The 20,804-nt window shown below is 40.0% G+C and overlaps 2 protein-coding genes across 4 annotated transcripts in view; one reads left to right on the forward strand and one right to left on the reverse strand.

The window, feature by feature from the left end:
- Positions 1-20,804, reverse strand: part of CEP89 (centrosomal protein 89) — a 133,042-nt gene that overhangs the window by 29,137 nt on the left and 83,101 nt on the right. The gene's annotated exons all lie outside the window — the stretch shown is intronic.
- On the forward strand, positions 5-10,719 carry LOC115660429 (E3 ubiquitin-protein ligase RNF182-like). Its single transcript, XM_030581860.1, has 2 exons — positions 5-111; positions 9,903-10,719. Exon 2 carries the CDS (start codon positions 9,919-9,921, stop codon positions 10,642-10,644), a length of 726 nt encoding a protein of 241 aa, XP_030437720.1. The 5' UTR covers positions 5-111; positions 9,903-9,918; the 3' UTR covers positions 10,645-10,719.

Here is a 20,804-nt window from a genome sequence, read left to right on the forward strand (position 1 = left end):
TGAAGATCATGGGGAAAACGTGGTTATGGCAGTCTCAAGGATAATTACTATGGGCAAAATAACCAGCTAAATACGTTTTTTACTCACTGATGCCTTGCTTAAATAAATCAGGTAAGGTGCACTGGTATCTTTTTTTAGAATATTTATTAATTGATAGGTATGATGCATGTACTTTCCACTGCATATATCAGAGATGTGTACAGTCTGAATGCTACGTATTATGCCTATGTTTTTATTTTGAGTGAAAATGACAAAGTAGGAAACAAAATGGGTTTACTTTTCTGGGTGTAAAGCTGCTCTTCACAACACATGTTGCTTACCCACTAATTCAACAGTCAAGTCTAATTATCTGTCTACAACACAAAGAAACAGGAATAAATACTATTGGATGGCATATTTTTAATCTTACAACAATGAGAAAAAATTAGACTGATTTCCTTATTAAATTAAGTGTATAATGGTTTTTCATAATATGAAAAATATTTTATTGGAATTACTGTATATGAACACTTTCTCCTGAAAAGGGTACTTTTCTAAAACAGCTCACAGAGTAAATATATTGCCAGAAAATATGCTCTATACATTTGTCATGTTAAAATATTTTGCCACTTCAGCTAGCAGTTGTTTTTTTAAATGACTGTCCTAGTGACGTTTTTCCTTCCTATTAATAAAATAACCAATTATGTAAGTCTGAACCCTAGAAATTTTTTAAAAATACTTTTGATAAAATGTATCTCTTCAGCTTTTAGAATCAATTTCTCTGTTACATTGCATGTCACCATGTGGAACCTCCAGGAGTATATGGCTTGTCAGCTTGGCATCATGATACCCCATGCACTTCTGTTTTTTTTTTTTAAGGGGGTTTTCTGCTAATGATTCCAGATGGGATACAATAATTCATCATAGGCTGTAACTTTGATACTCTCCTCACTACATCCATGTGATCTGAAAATAGAATCTTGTGCTGGAAGCAGCTCATACAGTATGACTAGAAATTCTCTGAACTGAAATTTTGAAAATATTTATCTTCAACTGTTGCAAATTCAAATATGCCCACATGGCTGTAGTCTTAAAAAGACAGATTCTGCTTGCTTGTAAATAGGTGCTCTAGGGGAGAGAGATGCTGTAGAGAGCTCCCCCTTCCCCTTGTACATCGGCACATGGAGCAGCTAAAGTTTTCAGCTAAGCGTTTAAACAAGTGCTTAATAGGAATGTAAAAGGTTAACCAGATAAGCAGTAGTTTTACCAGTTAACCCGCCTTAACCGTTACCCCCCAGGCCGGCCGGCGGACCCCAGCAGCCCTGTGCTGGTCAGAGTGGTCCCAGTCTCAGCTGTGCCGGCCCTGGCCGGAGGGGCCCCAACCCCAGCCGCTTAATCGGTTAACCATTTAAACGGTATGTACATCCATAGTGCTTAAGTCCATCCCTATCCAGTAAAGGATTTAGAACTTGATCCTAAAAGGTGCTGATGAACCATGCACCATTCCAGCAAAGAACTTAAGCAGGTGAGTAGTCCCACTGAAGTCAATAGAACTATTTGTGTGCTAAGTGCTTTGCTGACTAAGGGGGGATATTCAAATTGGGCTTGTGCTTCCTGATTCTCCACTGCCCTGCAATTTTGTAGCCATTTACAGCTGTGCAAAGTGAGCATAAAACATGACTGTTCTAATTTGATAATATTTTATACCCACTTTGCATTGGTGTAAACGAGTGTAAATGACTACATAACAGAATGGAAGGCATAGGAGTGTTTGTGTACCAGTGTGATAAACACCTAGTCAAGGCATGGCCCTGGCCCCACTCACTTGCAGCTAGAGCTAACACAAGCTCCACCCTTTTAAGCAGCCTCAGAGGGTATGTCTACGCAGTCTGTGGCAACAAGCCTCACAGCCCAGATGCGCAGACTTGGTTTGTGGGGTTCGCAGTAATGCTCTAGAAATAGCTGTGTAGACAACACTTCGAAGTTGCAGCTTGGGCTCTGAAGCCTGATCCCTCACCAGCTCTCAGATCCTAGGCACCATTCTGGGCCACATCATCAAAGTGTAGTCTACACAGTTATCTTTAGAGCACTAGTGTGAGCCCCACAAACCCAGGCTGAAAGGTTTGCTTCCACAGGCTGTGTAGATATACCCAGAGAAGGCACTCTGTCGGCATTCTGCCTGTCTCTGCCCTCCATATGCTGAATTCATTTAGCAGCACCTGCTGGTGTGGAACACATCCACACACCCCAACACAGATGTAGCTTTAGAATCAGAGAATATCAGGGTTGGAAGGGACCTCAGGAAGTCATCTAGTCCAACCCCCTGCTCAAAGCAGGACCAATGCCCAGACAGATTTTTGCCCCCCGATCCCTAAATGGCCTCCTCAAGCATTGAAATCACAACCCTGGGTTTACCAGGCCAATGCCCAAACCACTGAACTATCCCCCCCCCCCAGCTAATAAACTGGTCAAAAATGGGACAAACTTGGCCATAGTCATTTCAGTTTTTAATCCTTCTGATTTACATTAATCTGCATTTCAGGACTCTTGCAGTTGGGGAGGAATCAACAAAATTGGGTGATAGATCCACATCAAATATTTGCCCCTCATCCATTTTTCACTATTCTGACATTTCTTTGGTTCTTAAACCCCTACAGTGTCACCATCTTTGTTAGAGCTAGATTGGTAGCTCCTGGGCCTTGCAGAAGACCAATCTTTTTTCTACAAGACTTACTCTCTGCCTTGACAATGCCTGGGACAGTAACTGGAAAGTTCTGGCAGAGGTAGACAGATTGGAACGCAAAGGGTTTCTACAAGTCTACTCTGAGGACAGGTTACAGGTAGACATCCCTTCTGTCCTCCTCCATACTGGCTTCCTAACAACACCTAAAAGAACAATTCAGATTGAGAACTACTTATCAACCCAGTCTGTCTGCAATCCACACCTGAGACCTGTATCGTTTGCTGGGAGGAACTATTATCTTTTCACAGAGAAGATCACCCACATCCAAAGTATCTCAGGATACTGTGAACCAGAAACCACACACACATTGTATCTTGACACCTTCCTATTCAAAGTTCTGTCCATTTATGCAACAGTAAGTCCAGGATACATTGAAGGACGTGTAAAACCTTCTTTGGGTCCAATCCTTGCCCTTCCTAGTTGGCAAAGGAAAGCGAAGGATAAATATGATTTCTTCCAAGAGAAATATGGTCAATGCACCATTTGAAAAATTAACTCTTTCCATCTCCTTAAAGCATGCCATAAACCTATGAATTCTGAAGAAACTGTCACTAGATGCAATGGAACTTGACATCTACTACCTGGTGTCAAATCTCCCTTGGACTTCTAGGTAACATTGCATATGGTAGATCATACACTGCTGCTCTTCTACCTAAGAGATGTGGCAGGTATCAATGGAAATGTTCTAAAACTATTTGAATCCTTCCTCAAAGGCTGTACACAGGATAGTGATGGGCAAATACTCCTTTATCACTAGGCTTCTTGCCTGTAGAATACCTCAAGATTTAATTCTCTCTTCTGCGCTACTCGGCATCTATATATAGCCATTGGGGGAAAAGATGAGACTTCATCACAGGCTCAGATACCAGAAATATGCAGATAACTCTATTGTTCACATATGCAAAGACCTCAATCACTCAGATATCTTAGTGCCTGGTTAATATCAGCACATAGATGAGGAGCAGTTGGCTGAGACAAAACCAGGAATGAGGGAGGTTATGCTGAAGTAGGTTCACCAGACAGCAAATGTGAAAAATTGGGACGAGACTGGAGGGTAATAGGAGCCTGTATAAGAAAAAGACCCAAAAATCTGGACTGTCCCTATAAAATCGGGACATCTGGTTACCCTAATGTTGAGGTGGCTTTAATATTGTGTGTAGGATCATCACAGTCATGCACATGCTATGCATTTGTGATCTTTTATTTATATATATAAATAAAATCTAAAATATAAAATCTGTTTTGACTAAGTTTCACATTAAGTAAAAAGAATTGCCATTGTGCATTGAAGAGGCGTGTTAAGATAAATGAAAATTCTGCATTTCATTAGTTACTTCAGACTTACTAAATTCATGAACACTGTAGAGATAAAATACTCTGCAAACTGATTCAGTATTATGAAATGGTGTTAAAACACTGGACACAACTAGTGTTTTACAAGATTTCAGAAACACTGGCCTCTTGACACTGTCTGGAAAATGTATAGTCTGAGTCCCTTTAGGAGTAACGCAACCGTCAACACAACCATAGGGACTTCTAGAGGAATTACTGTACTTCTAGAGTAGTCACTTGAACTTTATCCTTGTGTCTTGTAACATTATATAAGATATGCTATGCTATAATCAGCTTTGTAGAATGATTTTCAGAGTGCTGTTTATTTTCTTCAATGGAAGTCTCCTTGCTCAATAGCTCTGAAAATCAAACCACTAAGCACCAAATACTATAGTCCTCATGCAGGCTCTCGGAAAAGTGCAGATAAAGTTATTTCTGTTCAAATTTGTAATATTTCCAAACCCAAGCTTCCAAATATGTCAGGACCCCAAAATTCATGAGACTGGCTTACAACTCATGAAATTTTTAAGCCAATAATGTGGCATTCATTTTCCTTCTCATTTGAGTCTTTAGGTTGCACTGAAGTCGTTTTCAAGGTTTCCGCAACAAAGAGGAGATGGTCTGCACAAATGGCTAGCCACTGATTTCCATTTCATAGAAACTGAGCACCACCACAACAGCAGGACAGGTATCTAAAACAGCTGTAATAGGAGGTCACTAGGGTCACTTTTTGCCCTTGTCATCTTACTGCTTTATGCTATGACCAGAGTTCAAAAGCTACATACAAGTTAAAAGTAAACATCTATATTAATTTTTCTAGGTTATCCATTACACTTCATCACCAGGCTTCAATCATTTTCCTATCACACAGAAGCTGTCAATGCTGTTCTGTATGTTAAATATAAAAGGGCTTGATTCTCGCACCAAGACTTCAACCTAAGCCTTAACTTAAGGTAGTAAATGGTATCTCCATAAGGAAGGAATAAGTCTTCTTAATTACACATGTGTATCCTTTCTGTGCACATACTTAAGAAGCCATGGCTAGGAAGCAGCTTTTATTAAAAGAGAGAAAGAATGAACATCATAAATTAAATGGCTGGGTTGTCAGGAAAAAGGCAGAACCCATTTTTTGGAGACGGGTTTCACTGTTTTTGATGGTTTTGCTACTTGGTACCTGGGAATGATCTATCAGTGAACCTGGAAAACTTGCTCAAGATTTAATAGACTGATGATGACCAATACCTGCCTAGTTATATTGGGCTGTTTGCAACCCAAGCCATTCTGTCTTATAAGAACTCAATAATCACTGGTATGCCTGAGTCTCTTGGTTCTGTCTGCCATTCTTCACACCAGAAGCAAAACTTTGACCAGGTTGCTGAATATTTTTTGACAGTAGATTTCTACCTTAAAGTCAGCAGTGTCTCTCTTCTCACAGAGAAGATGATCTGGCTTAGGTTTTCCTATTCTGTAGTCACAGAGTCAGCTGCAGATGGTCTGAATTAGAATGTATTTAAGAGGTCTGTCATAAAGAATCTGTGGACTTCTAAAGAGCCTCTGCTCAGTCCATCTGCCTCTTGATTCAGGGTTCCTTTGGCTCTGACTGAAAGAAGCTGGACCTCTTCCAAGGACAAGGTTTGGGCTTCTGGTCCCACCATGACTGGACAAACCAGGATTCTGGTGGTGCCCAACAGTACTGTAAGGTAGCATCTGATAATCTGAGTTTAGAATTTGAGAAGAGCTAGTCTGACCACTTGAAGCTCCAGCATCATGGTTTTCTCCTTCCTTAGGCCTTGTGCAGTCAGATTGTTCAGGCATGCTCCCCACTGCTAAAGGTTCTTGTTGGCAATGAGCTCTAAAGGTTCCAGAAGCGTGTGAGATGACCCATGCTTTGTGTTTAAATCCACAAGTGTTGTATACACATGGAAAGCCTCTGGAATTTTTGTCAATGATATCTAAAATTGCAGAGGTTAGCAGGATATTATCACCACAGAAATTAGTGCCATCAATGCAAAAACTACATGAAGAGAAAGGAAGGCTGTGATTTAGAGCTACACATCAGGAAATTCAGAGCTTGGGCTCCTGCAACACCTAGAAGTGCTGCTTGGCACATACGCATTACGGGCCTGATCCAAATCCCACTGAAGTCAATTTTGAAAGACTCCCTTAGATAGCAAATGAAGTCTGTAGTGTGTAGCACTGGATAAGGGAATATACTCTGGATGACCAAGTTGTATGTTTTATTGTGAATCAAGGGTCATACATATTTAAATGTCAGTAGTAGCCATTGACTTATCATATTATTGCAAATTATGACATTAAATGAAAATTTTAAAAAATTCTAATGTTTGTAATGTTTATTTATAGAGTGCCTAAAGTAAATACTCAACATACATACTTTAAAAAGCATAAATAATCTAAAATAATATTTCAAGACAATAAATACTGCCATGTCTACTAAATGAAAAGGGAGAATTCCCATCCCAATTCTCAGAAAAAGCCTGAGTAAATACAGGCATAGATGCTTGTAATGCTATTACTGGAATTTCTCTCTTCTATGTATTGTAACAAATTGGGGAAAAAAGCCTTTGCTCTTTAATACATACAATTTAATTTTTGATCAATAGGATGAATGCATAATTACACTGTTATAATAGTTTGTTTTATGTGCACATGCATTGAGGAATTATGTTGAATAACTTGGCAGTGTGTAGATTCTCCAGAGTAGTAGCTAAGACAGATCAATTTCAGTCACATTCTGTAGAATGGGCTGGGCTGAGATGTTTGGAGTGTGGAAGAGGGCTCCAGGCTGAGCCTGGGGTAGCGGGTTGGGGTACAGGAGGGGGGTTCTGGGAGGGAGTTTGGGTACAGGAGGGGGCTCTGGTCTAGGGCAGAGTGTTGGGGTACAGGAAGAAGTATGGGGTGATGGCTCTGGGAGCGGGCTCAGGGCTGGGGCAGAGGTGCTGGCTCCAGGAGGGGGCTCAGGGCTGGGGGTTTGGCCAGGTTCCTGCTGGGCTGCACTTACCTCAGGCGGCTCCCAGTCAGCAGTGCAGCCGGGCTAAGCACGGCAGGCTCCCTACCTGCCCCAGCTCCCGGAAGGGGCCAACACACCTCAGGCTGCTGGGGGCAGGGCACATGGCTCCGCACGCTACCCCTCTTTGCAAGCACAGCCCCCACAGCTCCCACTGGCCGCAGTTCCCCTTCATAGCCAATGGGAGCTGCGGGAGCAGTGCTTGCGGGCAGGAGCAGCACATGGAGACCCCTGCACCCAACCCCGGGGGAGCATGCTGCGCTAGTCACTTCCAGCAGTGCTATGGGGCCTTAGTGGCAGTACTGTGTGGCTGGACTTTTAGTGGCCAGAGATCACTGGGAGAGTCTCCAGGATTGACCAGTTGATCATGATTGACCAGTTGGTGACCACTGCTCAAGAAGAAAGGAAAATTAAAACATTCAGGTCAAAAATGGCAATCTGAGGGATTTTAGGAGCCTAGGTTCTTTTCTGGGAAGCCCTGACTGACCAGTTTTAACTATCCTCAGTCTCTAATCACAGGGTATACTAAGATTAGATTGACATGTTATGATAAAGAAATTGACATAGCATACAGAACAGATTTCCATAATCTTGTCTTCTGAAGGTTGAATGCAGCAATAATGGTAATTGCAATACAAATTACACATTAAACTTGTTTTATTAGAGTCAGTGGAAGAAAGCAAATGAATTATGCTTCAGCCATAAATTTTTCTAGAATTGAATAACTGAGTTAAACTAGTGCATTGAGATTTCTTTAAAAAAAAAAGAGTTAAAAATTCAGTAAAACACCAACATTTTTTCTTCTAAAAATAGTGACACACTTTCTACAGAGAGAGAACACCAGTTCCCATGCTGAGGATGTAAAATTGAGTTTAAAATGTAACTTACAAGGAAGATTCAAAAATTAAACAGCAAGCTTCTTTGAAATATATTTTAAACTGCACACATGAAGGAAACATTAGAATAATTTAGGATTCTGTGCATTCCCCTGTAAACAATTTGTAATTATTGATATTTAAATCTTGAAAGATGTCTTTCACTTAAGTCTACATTTTTTTTTCCCTACCAAATATAGTGTCTCACGTCAGTAGTCACACAGTACATGGTTCACAGGTCAAAGACTCGTACAGCTGTGCCAACATGAAGAAGCCTGTTAGATATCAATGTCATAGGTACCTTTAGAACTTTACCCATTAGAGTAGTTCAGTTGCCAAGGTGATTTATACCTTTTAAAGGGTCTGATAGTACACCCAAAATGGTAAACATAAACAGAGCAAAGAGACTCAAGATCATGACAGTCCCAAAAATAAAAATGGTGAATTGACTCAATCCATGAATTCAAATACTTTAGGCTCCAATCCTGCAAACATATGGGCATATAACTTCATGTACATGAATTCCATAGGAACATTATCTTAATAAAGTTATTTATATGTGTAAGTGTTTACAGGATCGATATCTTAATTTTTACTACTTTAAAAGAACGTGCAACTTTAATGCAAGCGGGGATTGGGTCCCATCATGCACCTCTTTAAGTCACTAGCAAAGCTTTATTATAATATCATCTTGCCTGTTTCCATTAACACAACCTGCTATGTAGTAATTTGAGCCTGATGTTCTGAGAAAGGACTAATTTTACTTACTAACAAATCAGAGTGGAAATTAATTAACTTTTCTGGAAAAAATTTGAGGAAAAACACATTGCTGAGAAATGCCGTGTCACACTGGTCAGAAATTGCTATAGTTTCACAAACAGCTGTATAATCCCAAAGCATGACTAATACAAACGTGTCACAGGGAAACCACTATAGTTAAACAATCATGTCTCTGTTCAGTAACTTTAAATATATTGCACTGCTAAAATGAGCAACTGTGATGCCTCCTTTTTGGATTCAGACATATAGAACTGTGTTACAGGAGTATTCATGATTGATGACAAGATTCATCTCCAAGGCAAAGCAAACTATAAACACTTGTCAATGTTAGATTGTAGGAAGTGCCTTAGTAGTCATTTTGGGCTATATTACTCAAACCTTGAATTACTTAATTTGATGGCATTTTTAAAACTCTCTGTTCCACAGTATTCAATAACTGGTAATCTCAGATAAGAAAAAATGGGTTGCTGCCTGTTAGAACTGATGTATTCAGGTAAAGCTGGATAGAGAATCTTGCCTATATATATACCCACATGATGCTTGGTTCAGACAGTTAAAACAGCCCTTGCGTTTTCAGGAAAAAATAAAATTAAAGGCAGGGATCCTGTGAAAAGTGATGGGGCGGGGAAATGGTACGTGAGGTGAGACTTAAACTCATGGTCTTCTGCCTCCTGGTCTTCTGCCTCCTGGCCCAATGCACCTTCCTTCCCCTAGATCAAAAAGTATTTTTATATGGCAGTGAAAAGGAGGAACATCCTTGTTTTTCTCTCATCCAGATGTTCTGGTCTTCATGGCTGCTTTAAAGCGATGCACGAAAACATGTGCATTGTAGATGGAATTCTCAGAAAATGTAAGAAGCAAGCCTCTAGTAAGTACTACTACTCATACGCAAATGGCAATTTTTCTGCAGCTTACATTCAGTCTGAGCCAGATACCAAGCATAGAAAACTTGAGCCAACACAGCTCAAACTTGGCAAGTTATATACAATTGAAAACAAAGGAGATTATAGTGGAATGTTAGGCGATTTTAATCTGAGGCTTGCTTTCAGCTCCTTTGCCTACTCCTTAAAACCAACAGTAGAATTTATTCTTGGGAAAATTAATGTCAAAAGATTTTTAGAGGCATATGGTAACTTCTTGTTTCTCTGACTTCTTCTTTTGACAGTGTGTCTAAATTAAAGATGAGTTACCCTCACACTGAAGGGGAAGAAAAGGTGCCAAATGATGAGCTGGAGTGCAAAATTTGTTACCAGAGATTTAACATTCATAGTCGTAAACCCAAAATACTGAACTGTCTTCACAGAGTATGTGCTAGGTGTTTGACTAAAATACTTCACATAGGAGATGGCTGTCCTTGCATTAGTTGTCCTTTTTGCCGCCATGAGACACAGTTGCATGAAGATGAAGTTGAAGGACTACCTAATGATACAAACGTTATGTCCAAACTCATGTTAAAAGACAAAACAATATGGAATTCCGACTATAAAGAAGTAGTTTTAACACCAAAGAACTTGGCTTTCTCAAGCCCCTCTCATGGATCTTCAAATTGCTTAGTAATAACAATTATGGAAGTACAGAGAGACTCTACTAGGACGCCAAGCCAAAACACTATCTCAGATTATTATGCAGACCATAGCCTTGACTCAGTATCTGTCAGTTCTCACAGTCAGCTAGACCAAGATCTCTTCTCTAAGCTTTGTAATCATGTACCCAGAATACTGGTATGGCTGTTAGGATTATTCTACTTTGGCTCACTGCCTCTTGGAATCTATTTATTAGTGATTCAGAAAGTGACCCTAGGAATTGTGTGCGTCAGTCTTGTTCCCTCAAGTCTAACTGTATGTCTTGTGTATGGTTTCTGTCAATGCCTCTGGCAGGGAATGTGTGACTGCTCTTCAAGAAGCTGAGGAATTGCGTTATCAAACTGTACATATTAATTAAACTTTGAATGATAACTACAGACTTCCAATATTATGGACTATTAAGGTGATTGCAATATGATTTTAAGTCTTTCGTGGTCCCATTTCTTAGCTATAACTAACACAAAGACCTATGTTTAAACAAACAAAAAGCACCATCACCATTTGTGTAAACTCTAGAAAATTGGCAAGGTAATATTATTATTAAATAGGTGGTAGCTAATATTACCCTTTCCTTGAACAATGTATAATTTCATAAACACCTCTTCGTGTCAAGAATTCACAGGTGAAAGTGATAAAAATGAAACTGATGTTTTCTACATTATGTTGGTACTATGTTTTTAAAAAAGAATGAAGATCAGAAATATTTTGAGTACAACTTGCTATAAAAACATATTTCAAACATCACCTTAAATTACTTTTTCAAATTCTGTATGGTACTTGATTGGACACTTAAATACTCAGATGATGAGAACCAATACAGGATCTAGAATTAAAAGCAAAATAAAAGTGCAATAATTTTTTTTAATTAAGAACTCATGTACTGTTGAAACCTTGGAGAAAGCAATATATAGTTAAACTAAATCTCAAAGGGACATAAAAACAAATTAAGTATTTTCGAAAGAGACGTTTCCAGAATCTTTTCAGAAACTATGGTTATTTCTGAAATATAATGCTCTGAATAGTGTATGTCAGAGCACATCAGACTAGAAATGGCTTTAAGAACTGTCTTCAAAATGTTCTGTAAAAACATGCCTACTAATATATATGGTGCCTTAAAATCAAGGCATTAATTACAGGCAATTTAAAAAAAATACAGAAACGAGTTTTTATTTTATATTAATGTTATTTCCACATGCAAAAATGGTTGATTCATTTTTCTGAACATTTTTATTGAACCTACTTGATATTGTTGCATTACATTTTATTTTTTAAAAGGTAATTGAATTTTGTATGGTTCTAGTGTAAACCAGAATCTAAACTGAAAAATGATATGCACGAGGGCTTTTATATAAAGATTTGTACAAAATAAGTATCTAGTAAATCCCCAAACTACCAATGGGTAAGACTTCTGAAGAATAATGGAATTTTGGTAGCAAATTAAGAATAAACATGCATAGCTTTAAAATAGGTGTTCTTACAAATCCATGTAATAAACATTATATATAAAAAACAATGTTTTTATGCTTTTTTAAGTGGTCATGCACTATTTCATTTTAAAGCAATCTATAGCTATCCCAAATGTTGTTTAATATGCCAACAGATTAAATATCAGCTCCTGATTTATTTTTCACTGAGGCCTCAATATCAAAGATCATTTAACTTGTACTCTATGCAACTCAAAAGGAAATGTACGAATTTTTTTTTTTTCTCCAGAAGAGCATACAAAAAGGTGGAACTGTGTGCCACTAAACCAAATCTACTCATGCACAAAGGCTAACTAAACAGGCTTCACAGAGGGATGGCATTCTCTCTGCCTGGCTTTTGTACACCCTCAGTGATGGGGATACATGCTGTACAGAGCCACTGAATGACTGTTCAGCCTCACCCTGCTCCTTCCTTTCCCTTTCCCCCAAATAACCTTTTTGGTGCTATGGGAGGAGCTCCATGAAGTCTCCCAGCACCCTTCCCTTCTCCAACATGCAGGTGAACTGCCCCCACTACACTGCTTTTTGGTTGTCACAAGTCTGCAGTTAAAAGTAGGGTTTGCCAAAACATGAACTTCACTCAGTCAGCCTTTCTATAAAATAAGTGTATTGTTAATTACTACTGTTAGTAGTATTAAAAGCCCAACATAGGGCTGGATCCCCCATAGTGCTACATACTGTATAAATGCACAGTAAGAGACAATCTCTGCCTTGACAAACCACCTTCTCACAGGTTGTTCCTGTAACTCAGAAAACGCTGATTTGATTATTCAGGTTCTGGTCTCTTGCTATCTAATTCAGCAGAGGCTGATAGTTTTGTGACCATAAGAGGCTCAGTTCTTGGGAAAGAAGGAACATATTGTACCACATCTTGCTTTGCATTGATCCCATGAATGATCTAAGGACAGCACTGACCGGCTCCTAAGCATTTTCCCATCCCACATAAAGTAGGGTCTGTGTAGTCCCAACAGATACTGCTATTCAAAAATTTCAAGGTTGTACACTCAAAGCATGTTTACAGTGGAAGATCCACACAAGCAAACTTCAAAGAAGAAACATCCTTTTCTCCTTCCACACTCCTTATACTAGGATCTCTTGAATCTTTGTCACCTCTACTTGCAAAAGCAGAGAATACAATATGGCTCTATGTGAGAAACTGTGCTACTAGTTAAGATTAAAAAGGTACTGCAACTATAAAAATATTTAATAACTTTGATAATACTTGTGCTTAGATCAAAAATTAAGCTTTATTTTAATTTTTTCCAGTTTTAAATCAATATAAGAATCAGACTCTCTAGAGAACACTCAATGACTTGTTTTTCTGTATATAGGATATTGTGGTTAAATTATCTATCAAAATCTCTATTTAATAGGCTGGATTAGCTGATATATGATTAGGGTGTAAACAAATTACAAGTGCTTGTAAGAAAGACATAAAGCTCATAGTTCAGATAACACCATAATCATGATTCCTGAATATGCTGCCAAACTTACTTCTGAGTGGTTGTCATATGCTTAAATAACATTTTTATTTTTGTTTGCAAGTTTTTTTGTTTAAGAAAGCTTTGTTAAAGACATGTATTTTTTTTACTTTTTATTAGTTCCTATTTATGCTTTTCCTTTCTTTATTGCTGTAGTCCTCAGTCAGCTTTTTCAAATTTGCATTAATAATTCAAGGTCCTAATGTATTTAAAGTTTACCTTGTGCTCTGGATTTGACAAGCTTCTGAAAATAAGAGACTTCGTCACTGAAAGTTGGTAGTGTGTATTGCACCTAAATTACTGGCTAATTTTTATGAAAATGTTTTCTCCAGCTCATACATTAGTGTCACATAACATGACAAAAATGCAGTTAAATAAATGCAGATTTTCTGACATTTAAGAAGATTACAAACTGGCATCTTTTTAAGGGATGCATTTACTAAGCTTGGATACATATGAATGGGAGAAAAAGCATGGCTCAAGCATTTTATAACTGTATTGGTAAAACTGTAGAATTGTGTAAAATTGCTACAGTGATACTTTGATTGTGATTACCTTCCCTAAAAACTGCACTGCTTCATTTTTTAACCTAGCATTGGTAAATGATAAACCTGAAAGAGTTCAAAATAAAATGAATCTGTATTTGTTCAATGTATAATCAGAATTCCTGTACAGCCAATCAGCTTCCCTGCTGAATGTGTGAGTCTCTATTTAGAACATCTGTGCTGAGAAAACATAGGAAAATGTGGTGGTAAATCTGTAGAAACTTAAGGGGATCCAGATGAAAGCATGGTAACCAAATACTTTTAATTCCCTTTTTGAAAATGATTAGATTTCAAGATGACTGTCCCTTTTATTAAAATAATTCTTCATAAAAGACTGAGGGGGTGTTGAAGTTGGCTGGGCGCGCTCTATACCGGTGCTAATGGTGCATGGCAGCAAAGGGTGCCTAAGCTGCTTGAACAGGTACCACTGAGGGAAAAATTTCCAGCGATCATGCTCGGGATGTGTGCACTTAGAGTGGAATGCACATGTGCAGTCACTCAAACAAGAATAAAAATTCTGAGTCCTTTGCCAGGACATAATACTTTTTATCTGCTCTCTTGCATGTAGGGAGAATACAAGATGGAACATGCCAGATGATCTTCCTGGCTTAGTTGATAGGCAAAGCTAGGCAGATGGATGAGGGTGAATGGAGGATATTGAGCAGCTTACGATGAGGCTCAAGGAGTCCACAGCTCTCTTGACTAAACTCTAGACGTGCTTAAAATATCTGTCAAGAATGGAGAAGGAGGCATGAGAGACCCATCGCTGACTGGGACCATCTCCCAGCATGACAGACAACATCTGAAGCAAAACCTCGCAGTAAACAAGAACTACAAACTAACTAGTATCTAGCTAAATACAATACGAGTGAAAGAAAAAAAAATTAAGAAGCCACACTATTACTACTTATTAACTATAAATAAGAAAAGAGGATAAAGTTGAGGAAATCTCAACAGGACAACTGCCAGAGCTCTGTCTCAGGCTGAGGCAGTTGAGAAGGAGCTCAGGGTGGTTCACCCATGCAGCACTATACAACGTCATGGTGCGTGAGACTAACATGTACATGTGGGCTGAATGGACGCTGCTATGAGAAATCTCCAGTAAAAGGCACAGGGGTTACTAGCACATCTAGAGTGGAGCACCCATAAGGACACTACTTGAAGAAGAAAACTTACATATGTGCTACCCAGGGAATATGTACCCCTGGGCCCAGGACAGCCTCCCTAAATCTTCTTTCTCCTCCATATAGTGAAATGGTTTTCGACACAAGGAGGACCTCTGGACCTGGGGAAGATGGGGAAAGATTTGTCCTTATGGCCATACATTTACGAGAGGGAGAATTGTTCCCTATCTTGACTGGATCTCATTCCTTCTGCTCTGAAGAGGAAGCGGTCTTCCTTTGAGGAACCACTGCCCTTGCCTCAGACCATGCAAAGCACTGCACATTGAGGTAGGGCAGGGACAGATTCTGAATACAGTATAATTCCATAAATCTCCTTTATATATAAAGGGCCCAATATTCTGCCATCACTTGTACATGTGTAATAAAGTCATGACTGTCAGTGTGACTTAGATGAGATTGCACAGTATAACTGTTGTTGACTACTGTGACTGAAAAGACTATTAAACAGTAAAGTTCAGCATGGATTGAAATAAAAAAAGAAAAATATGGATGAACTTGCTTTCAGATTTGACAGCTCTTACGTATTTATATTTTCACTAGAAGAATGGTATCTGTCAATGCAATTCCTTTCTTTTTGACTCCAATGAAAAGTGATTTTTGCAAATTACTACGTTTATGTAAGTGAAAATATTTAAAAACCTGAGTTGCTCAATATATTTAAGAGTGGTGAAAAATATTGCACCGTGATTGGGTGAAAGGTACTGTAAATCTAGAAAAGGCTATTTAATTCTAGCAGAAAAGATCAACAAAATTAGACTGACTGCTAATGCACTTCTGTGGCTCTTCCATTTAATCAAATCTTTAACTTACAGCTAAAGAAAAAACAAAGAAGGCAAAACAAGCTTATGAAACAGAAAGAAGAAAACTGTCCTAGCTTGAGGTAATTTGATAGAAAGGGTTATCATGTTTATCACTGTAGTAATTGCTGTGGAAAATGACGCATACAGCATTATATGGCTTTTTACAACATCCTCCTTATTAAAGTAACATTTTTGTCATGATATAAAAGTTATAAACTAGTTTTATAATAGCATTTGAAAGCTGTAAATAAAATGTCATCACATTATATTTGACTTAAAATGGAGGTGAATTTAAAAAAAAATCCAAACATCTCACTTAAGGCAGGAATTCAGGTGCCTGCTCTGCACGCATTCCAAAAGCAAAAATCCAATGTTAGGTAGACACTTGTTGGCACACTGTCATGGATATGGTAAATGCAGAGATGTCTATGGAAACCAAACACAGCCATGTAACTCATGATTGCTAAAAGAAGACACACCCTTGGATTGTTAAAGTAGGAACCAGAGCCTGAGGAGGATACTATGCCTAAGCTAGTGAGAGCCAGAAGTATTTAGTTAGGTTAGGGAAAATGGCACCCTAGGCGAACTTGCTTTTTAGTGACTCTGGCCCCTGCGGGCACCCCACCACCACTGCCCCTCCTCACAGGCTCCTCACCCCCATCATCGTTTGCCCCCATGGCTCCTCAGACTTCCCACCGCCTATCACCTCCGGGCCACACTGCCTCCCTCACACGTTGAATATGTATTGAAAGAGGTGTCAGAGCTCAGTCTTGGCATAAATTAAGCACTGGCTGGGCAATCAGATAGCAGTGGCTGCTGGCTGGGAACCCAGCTCTCTAAGGGCAACACCTCTGCCAGCAGGAGCGCAGAAGTATGGGTGGCATGGTATATGGTGTATTGCCTCCTTACTTCTGTGCTGCTCTGTGGCTCGTGGTGTCTGGTGCTCAGCCTACGGCTCAAGGCGGGCTCTGTGCTGTCAAATAGAGGTTGCATCTTGGCAGAGCCCATGGCCATCCCGCAGCCCTCTGACCACTCCTGGCTCACCAGGCATGCCATGTCAGATGAGAGGGGAGGCAACTTTAACCATGATTCCAGGGGCTACTTAGGCACCTGAAAACTCTAGGGTATTTTTGCAGATAATTTAGGAACTAGCTGACAGGAGTACTGTATCTAATTCCTGTATAAAGAAAGAAAAAATATATACAAACGTCAATTAGAGCCAATATGCAAATTTTGAGCAATCAGGAGATAATACAACAAGATATTCCCAATCCCAAAACTTGAGGTATCAATTCTTGAGTTTTAACATAGATATCAGAAATATAAGTTTGATTCTTTGTACACTACCTTTGGTAGAGATAAATAGAAATAAATAAAATCTGTTTATTTTCTCTAAGACGCACACTGTGTTACTCAGGACCAGCGCTAGGGGTTTTAGCGCCCTAGGCGCACAGCAATTTTGCCGCCTCGCGCGCTGGTCCCGTGGCTCCGGTGGAGCTGCCGCAGTCGTGCCTGTGGAGGGTCTGCTGGTATGTGGCTCTGGTGGAGCTGCTGCAGTCGTACCTGCCGGTAGCTGACTGTCCACAGGCATGACTGCGGCAGCTCCACCGGAGCCGCGGACCAGTGGACCCTCCACAGGTACAACTGCGGCAGCTCCACCGGAGCCGCCTGCTGCCCCCTCCGGCAAAATGCCGCCCACCAATAATCCTGGTGCCCTAGGCTATTGCCTAGGCCGCCTAAATGGAAGCGCCAGCCCTGGTGTTACTGCCATTATCCACTCTATTTCAGTCAATTGTTTTTCACTCCACTAAAATTGTATTTACTTAATTTTAACACATGCAATTAAGTTTTTTTTCTCTTTTATTAAGAACAGGAATTTATTTTTCTAATTATTTTGGCATTTATATTTACTGATCACAATCATGTATGTGACTCACTAACATTTGACACCATCATTACTATGAGTATCATACTTGGAACTGCATTTATTTTTGTAAGAATTTTAAATTATTTTACAGATATAACTAAAAATTCAATTTGAAAATAAGCAACCTTCATCTGCACAGTGTCTAAAGTTATGTGTTTGGCTAATTTTTTTAAATTGGTACTGCTAAGGTGAGTACAAACTAAATTTATATTTTAGAAGAATATTAGTATTTGATTGTACCATTTTAAATAATGAATGGCAAGCACAATATGAGAATAAACGTAATAATAATTACTCCAGCCAAGACAGGTTAGGCATTTTAGAGCTCACTACTAAAAGAATTAAATTTAAGCTTAAGTGAGAAATACACAGACCAGTAAAAAAAATAAAATAACAGCACTGTAATCCTTAATGATCTTTGAAAGAATAAAATTACCACAAATATATGTGCATTACGCATTTTGACAGGAAGTACCAAGAAATAACAACAATAATAATAAAAGTGTGTTGGGGAAGTGTGCGTGTGTGTGTGTGTGTGTGCGTGTGTGTGTGTGTGTGTGTGTGTGTGTGTGTGTGTGTTGGGGGGAGTGTGCGTAACAGTGCACTGTTTTTTTAAGCAGAGAACTCACTAGCCTTAAGGCTTATTCAAGTAGCAGCTTCCATGCTTAACCCAGAGGCAGCAGCACAGACAGGCTCCCTGTCTCTCACGCCAGCTCAGTGAAAACTAGGTACACGAATGGGGGGGGGAGACACCTTGACATTAGCCCCACCCTACCCCGTGCTGCACAGCAGACAGGAGGCTCCTGGTCCCAATCAGCTTGGCCGGGGCAGTCCCAAGGTGGAGGGAGGGGCTGCAGGAGCAGCAGGGGAGGAGGGGCACCTCTACTCCAGAGGCACCCCCTGCATGCACTGGCCAATCCTGCCTACCCCAAAGGCTGGCCTTGGGTTGATCTCAAAAGACACACTGTGACACAGAGGCCCACTGGTGCCAGCTGGCAACGCGTTCATGGTTCTTTACAAGCAACTCCTGACTCAGACCCGACAAACTTAACTATACCTAATACACTGCTTTCATGGTATTTATCCATGAAGGGTAGTATATGAGGTCGCTACTGAAAGCTTGTAACTTCCAAGTCATAATCACTGTGAGATGTGTATGCAGGTAATATTTAAGGAATAATGTAACTATATTGAAAATTATGCCTTATAGTCAGAGTAAATGTTAGTCACCAGGCAATCATTTGTCTTGGTGATGGCCCATTCACAGTCTACGAACAAAGTATGATTCAGGGTGGAGGAAGACACTCCGCATCCATTCACTGAGGAGAAGCAGTATTTCATGACAGATTGGATTCAGCCAGCTCTGCAACACAATGAACTTTTGGCGCCAGGCAAGAACCTACTTTATTAGACAGAAAAGGTAACTAATACTAAGTGTAGGGCTTAGTGTGTGTGATATGATTTTGTTTTGCATTGTGTGACAAAGTCAAACCAGTCAGCTGTAAGAGAGTTGTGGAAGGCAGATATACCGTCCCTAGAATGGTAAAGTTCCTTTTCCCCATGAGCTGAAATGTTACCTTAGGTAAACCAGGGACAACTAAGTCCAAATAAGGGCTGCCTGTGACTGTTAAAAACCCCTTTTCTGGTGCAAGAGAGGGAGGGGAGATGGGAGATTAAAGTGCATCAGGACAAAAGGCTTCTCCTGAGTGCAAGGCTGCTCTCCTCCATATATGGGAAGCAACCACTCTAATGGACTGTTTGGAGAAGGATTGGCACACAGTGCCTTCATAACAAGACAACACCCCAGAAAGGGGGGAGGGAAAGGTATTCCCTTTTCCTGTTATGAACTTTTCTTTTTGTTTGGCTGAAAAGTATTCCCTGGGCCTACCCTGAGGCCCACCTTGTAAATATGGAAGAATAAAAAGCCAAGTGAGGAATAAAAACTCTCCAGAGTGGGTCTAATTTACTCCAAGCTCCCCCACTGCCAGAGGGAGAAATGCCATGCCCAGCAAGGATAAGGAGGTGCCTTTGCAAAACTGTAACTATTTGTTTCCATCACTCTCCCTTGTTTTTAGTGGAATCTCTATTCTCTCTTAAATAAACCTTATTTTGTTTTATTATAAATGCTCTCAAGTGCTGTGAATTATCCAGAAGTGGTGATTTAAGGCAGTGGGTCTTAATCAGTGATATCTATACCCCTGGAGTTGTGCAAAGGTCCAGGGTGTACATCAACTCATCTAGATATGTGCCAAGTTTTTACAACAGGCTACATAAAAAGCACTAGTGAAGTCAGTACAAACTAAAATGTCATGACTAGACAACAACTTATTTAGACTGCTGTATATACTATATGCAGAAATGTAAGTACATTATTTATATTCCAGTTGATGTATTTTATAATTATATAGTAAAAATGAGAATAATAATCAAATTTTCAGTAATAGTGTGCTGTGACACTTTTGTATTTTTGTCTCTGATTTTGTAAGTAAGTAGTTTTTAAGTGAGGTGTAACGTGTGGGTACTGTGGTGGAGCACCTCCCCCACACTGGCCTGTCAGGGGTTAATAGAGCCCTACGATGGCTGCACAAAAAGCAGCCAATAGGAAAGGGGTTGCAAGGAGCAGCCAATCATGGCCAGGAAGGCCCATATAAGAGGAGCTGCAGGGCAGAGCAAGTTCAGTTGCTCCTTTGCATTCGAGGAGGGAGACCTTACTGCCTTGCAGGAGGAGAAAAGCTAGTACCTTGGACAGAGCAGGAGTGAGAGTGAGCTCCTGGCTAACTGCTAAGATGGCATGCTGGGGCCCTGAGATAAGGGTGGAGAAGGTACTGGGGCTGCAGGGAAATGGCCCAGTGAAGTAGACTGAGAGGATGGAGGCCATGCAGTGCGTGGCTGCCATTTACAGGGTCCCTGTGCTGGGACCTCGAGTAATGGCCAGGCTCAGGTTCCCCCTCACTCCCACTTGCCACTGAGGAAGTGCTGGACCGCTGGACTGCAGTACATTCCCCCGGAAAGGGGGAGTACAAAGTGTGGCACAGTTGGAGGGCTGTGTCCTGAAGAGGACGC

This window comes from Gopherus evgoodei, chromosome 12 (genome assembly GCF_007399415.2).
Source record: "Gopherus evgoodei ecotype Sinaloan lineage chromosome 12, rGopEvg1_v1.p, whole genome shotgun sequence".
NCBI lineage: Eukaryota > Metazoa > Chordata > Testudines > Testudinidae > Gopherus > Gopherus evgoodei.